The following is a 4,370-nucleotide window of genomic DNA, read 5'->3' as shown; positions in this document are numbered from 1 at the left end:
CACCTAAGAGATGTCCAAAAATTATTTTCCTTGCAACATGTATCTTTAACATCAACTACATCTTTGAAAAAGCTTTTTTTCTTTCAGTAAAAATTACTTTTTAAAAATTAAAACTATTTTTAAATAAGAAAATAAACTAATTCAAACATGCATGGTCAGTATGCATGATCACGAGAAAATTTTTATTTTGAGCCCATTTACAAATATTGCATAAATTAACTCGACATTTATCGATGATTTTTTGTTACAGTGCTACTAAAAGTAAAAGTGATAAAGTTATCTCCATCAGAGTTAAAAATAATTTGGAATGATCTTATATATAGCGTCAACAAATGCATTTCTAAGTTGTAATTGAATACAAGTTTAATTTGTTTTTATAATTTGGTTCGAAGAGAAACCAATGACATAAGAAAAGAAAGACGAAGAGGAGGGAAATGAAGTTAATTAGCCAACACTAGAAAAATATGGCCACAGCATGTTGGGTAGATTGTACAGGATGATGAGATATCACTTATGCTCTTGCCTTGTAGTGTATATATGTGTTACATTTCCATTTTCCCATGCATGTTCATTATCGTTGCTTTTCTCTTCTACTCGAGATTTGATCATTATTTGAACCGAGTCAGGTTTATTGGTGCTTTCTGATGGAACAGATTTATTCTTTCTCATCTCTTTGTGCTTGCCCCATAGAACCACGTATAATCCGCAAATTATCAACATTGATCCAATGATGCTGAAATTATACATGATCAAACAAGTTAGCAGTTGAAAATGAAACCAAACATAACCAATGACAAGCATACCTTCCAAGGTATAGCTTCTCGTCCAAAATGGTGGATCCAGCAAAAGCCACAACCACAAGCATTAGAGGGCTAAAAACGGAGACAAACAATGGGCCCCTCGTGCGTACACACCATGAAATCGCAGCTACCATCACTCCAGAAACCACTATACCCTACACCAATAATCACATATTAATTCACTTATATATATAATTAACATGCAACGTAACCTTAGTTTATCAAATAGTGTAGCCTTATACCGCATAAGCGACAGTTAGAAGCCTAACATTCCAACCCAACTTCCACTGACTAAAATCCCTTTCAACGCAAAAAGCAAAAGAAATGGATAACAGTGCTCCCATTAGAGACATCAACGCAGTGCTGGAATAAGGACAGGGGTACCTTTGACTCATCTTTGCCTGAGAAACCAAAATTGGAAATTAAATAATCTAAACGACAAGCGTAAAGTGAGAGTGAGACGCACTAACTAAAGTGACCTGAATGATGAGCCAGAGAGCATAAGAGACGTTGCTTGCGACAGAGGCGAGAGCGCCAAATACGGTCATAACGGCAGAAGAAGGGTGAGGATGTACGACGTTGCCGTTTCGGTGGTTGAAAAGGTTAACATGGAAAGACAGCATCTTCACTTCTGGGCCTTTAATGAAAGTCAGTATCATTGCCCCACTGATTCCGGTTATCGTTCCAATTATCTTCGCCTTCCCTGCTCCTGTTCTTAAATTTAATCTCTCCAATCTCAACACATGAAACGTACACTTATCATTTTCTTTTATTTAAATTAATTAATACCACATTTTATACATATTCTCAAACTATCTAACACTTTGATCAATTCATTCTTACCCGAAGGAGAGGGATATCATAAAGGTGATGGCTGGAACCAGGTTCGATATGGCCGTTGTAAACGTTACAGAAGTTAAAGCAATTGCTTCCATGTTTAAGTTTTGAGGCAACGCACCGCTGCAGATTAATTAAATTAAATCCTAACACTTGCTCACCTTAAAAACTTGGGAATGAACCCTAGCAAGCTAAACTTTCCAAAAACTTTTAGGTAAAAATGAAAAAGCAATAGTCCAAATAAAGGAGTTCCTTATATGGTTACGACTCTAGGCACAGCCAAAAGTGAATCGCAACGACGAGCATTACAGAGCATATATCAATAAACAACAAATTACTAACCCAATTAAGCCGCATAGAAATGACTGAAACAGTATCGACCAACTCATCTTTGTCCTCGTCTTCCTGCAAAATCATTCTCAACAAACACCATATCCATTTTGTTATTATTATTTATATTTATTCTCGTCTCTATCTTTCTAATTTCTTCGAGTGGGTACCATTTACTATTGTTATTGCTTCTTAATTTATCTCAAACAGTCATCAACATGAAAAGACATGTCATACAAATAAACTTAATTATCGACTTATCAAATAAATAAATAAATAAAAATTCTTCACTCCTATGCATTTTAGGTGGGTTGATTAAATCCATCTGTCTGCTCAAACAGCGGTACCCACTAAGACTTCTAAAAATTTCTAAACTACAAGCAACACAAGAAAACCAGTCATTCTCAAATCAGATTTGACTCTCAAAAGGAAAAATCATTCGTCCCGTCATTCTATCATGCATAAATGTTTCTCATTTTTCACGGAAAAAGAAAAAGTATAAATGGAGAAAAAGTTGTCATGGCTTGCTTTATTGATATTATTATTATATTCATATATCATAACTGGATCATTATAATCTGCACGATCATGAAATAGAAAAAGATTGATAATATGAATTTGTCTAGAAGATGAACAAGTAAAGGAACTGGACATGTTGAATCTATCACAAGTGTTTTGATGTTAAAATAAGCGTAACGTGAAGTAAAAGGAAGAACAGAAGATAAGGAAAGAAGAAGAACCTTTCAATGATGAAAGCAAGAGGAGCAATGAAAACTGTTGCGAAAACATAACGGTAAGCAACAATGACACTCAAGTTCATGCCATCGTTAAGGGCGAGTTTGTAAAGAACATTGACCCAAGCGTTTGCCACCTGAACGATGACCATAAGCAGAACTGGCTTTAATGCATGCACCACGTTCCACATATCCATCGTTAATAAGTATATACCACTGCCTCCACAACTTCCACCAAACGTTGGTTTCACGAACTACTGCAAAATTTCACTTACAAGACACGTGAAAGAAACAGAGACGCGTTTATGTTGTGTACATCACAGAGGAGAGGAGCATTATATATGGACAGTGTAGATTCCAAACCACAAAAGAGGCAGTGTTCAAATGTTTGCCACTTTAGTTTTAGTTGATGATACTAGTAGCAGTAGTATTTATTAATTATTAGATACACATAAAAGTATTTTGTTATCTGTTATTATTATTTTATTTTATTATTTGAAACATCCTTTTATAATAGTATTTTTGTAGAGCTGTCAAAACGGGTAATCCGGCTTGGCCTACCACGGGTTGATCATTTGGTAAGTTAACTTAACCTGACTTATTTATTAGTGAGCTTAAAAAAATTGAACTCGCACGCACGACTCACCACGGATTGGTGGGTTAAACGGGTTGGTTCACCTAATTTTAAAAAAACTCAAACTTATTTTAAAAAGAGTTAATCACTTATACACTGTCAGTGTAACAACCAATTATATCTTTTAATTATGTCATGTCACTATTAAAAGTAAATGTATTTACAGTAACATGGCACAATTAAAATATATAATTAGTTGCCAGTGTAAAAAAAATTTATACTGACAGTGTATAGGTGATTAACTCTTTTAAAAACCTGAAACTCTTAATCTATGAGGTGCAAGGTGGCCCGGGATAGTGACGCGCGATGGCTCGTGATGCACGATGGCTTGTGGTGCGTGTGGTGGCTCGTAGTGCGCACGGTGGCTCACGATGCATGCGGTGGCTCGCGATGGGGCGCGACGTTCGCAGTGGTGCTTGGTAGTTGTGTTGTAGTGCGTCGTAGTTGTGGTGCGGTGCACCATAGTTGCCACTGCCATTGCCACCGCACTACACCATAATAATATATTGTACACGTTTGTTTTATACTTCTTTTTATTACACTAATCATAATAATATAAAACATTATAAAATATTTATGAATCTTGAAATAATTAATAAATGAAATTGAGTGTATATACATATGTTTATATAAGATTTAAAAAAAGGATAATTTTTTTAATACAAATTGTGATAATTTAATTGTTATGTTTTTTTAAAGGATAATTTATTTCACAGATGTTAAAATGAAGTATTTTAGACTTAAAGGTACAAATTGTGACAACTTGTTATCTTAAAGTATTTTTAAGTTAAAAATATAAAACTTACATCATAAAAATTAAAAAAAAATATCATTTCAACATTTTAATAAAATATTTAAAATTATCATGACAAAAACTTTATTTGAAAAATGATTAATTAGATGTGACATCTTTTTAATCTATGAGTTTTAAGGTACAAGTTGTGACAACTTGATGTCTTTTAACTTTTTTTTTCTGAGGTTGAAATATTAAACTAAGATTATATTTTTGTACCATAATAAATAATGACAATAATT

The 4,370-nt window shown here is 33.8% G+C and overlaps 1 protein-coding gene across 1 annotated transcript; it reads right to left on the bottom strand.

Moving 5' to 3' along the window:
• Positions 1-291: 291 nt before the first annotated feature.
• LOC109803964 (WAT1-related protein At1g68170) lies at positions 292-3,100 on the bottom strand. Its single transcript, XM_020365680.3, has 7 exons — positions 2,708-3,100; positions 1,980-2,042; positions 1,644-1,760; positions 1,280-1,535; positions 1,043-1,201; positions 804-955; positions 292-733 (listed from the first exon to the last, which is right to left on the bottom strand). Exons 1-7 carry the CDS (start codon positions 2,896-2,898, stop codon positions 508-510), a joined length of 1,164 nt encoding a protein of 387 aa, XP_020221269.2. The 5' UTR covers positions 2,899-3,100; the 3' UTR covers positions 292-507.
• Positions 3,101-4,370: the final 1,270 nt, after the last annotated feature.

The sequence above is a fragment of the Cajanus cajan genome, chromosome 1, assembly GCF_000230855.2.
Source record: "Cajanus cajan strain Asha chromosome 1, NIPB_CcT2T_4, whole genome shotgun sequence".
NCBI classification, from domain to species: domain Eukaryota; kingdom Viridiplantae; phylum Streptophyta; class Magnoliopsida; order Fabales; family Fabaceae; genus Cajanus; species Cajanus cajan.
The sequence above is the reverse complement of the archived record's forward strand: the minus strand, read 5'-3'. Positions and strand labels throughout refer to the sequence as shown.

What these genes read in the sequence shown, in the direction of transcription:
- LOC109803964 (XM_020365680.3), bottom strand. Translation starts at nt 2,898, where the DNA reads ATGGATATGTGGAACGTGGTGCATGCATTAAAGCCAGTTCTGCTTATG. An exon ending in CTTGCTTTCATCATTGAAAG is followed by an intron (nt 2,043 to 2,707) that starts GTTCTTCTTCTT and finishes ATGATTTTGCAG; the next exon opens with GAAGACGAGGACAAAGATGA. An exon ending in GAGAAGCTATACCTTGGAAG is followed by an intron (nt 734 to 803) that starts GTATGCTTGTCA and finishes GTATAATTTCAG; the next exon opens with CATCATTGGATCAATGTTGA.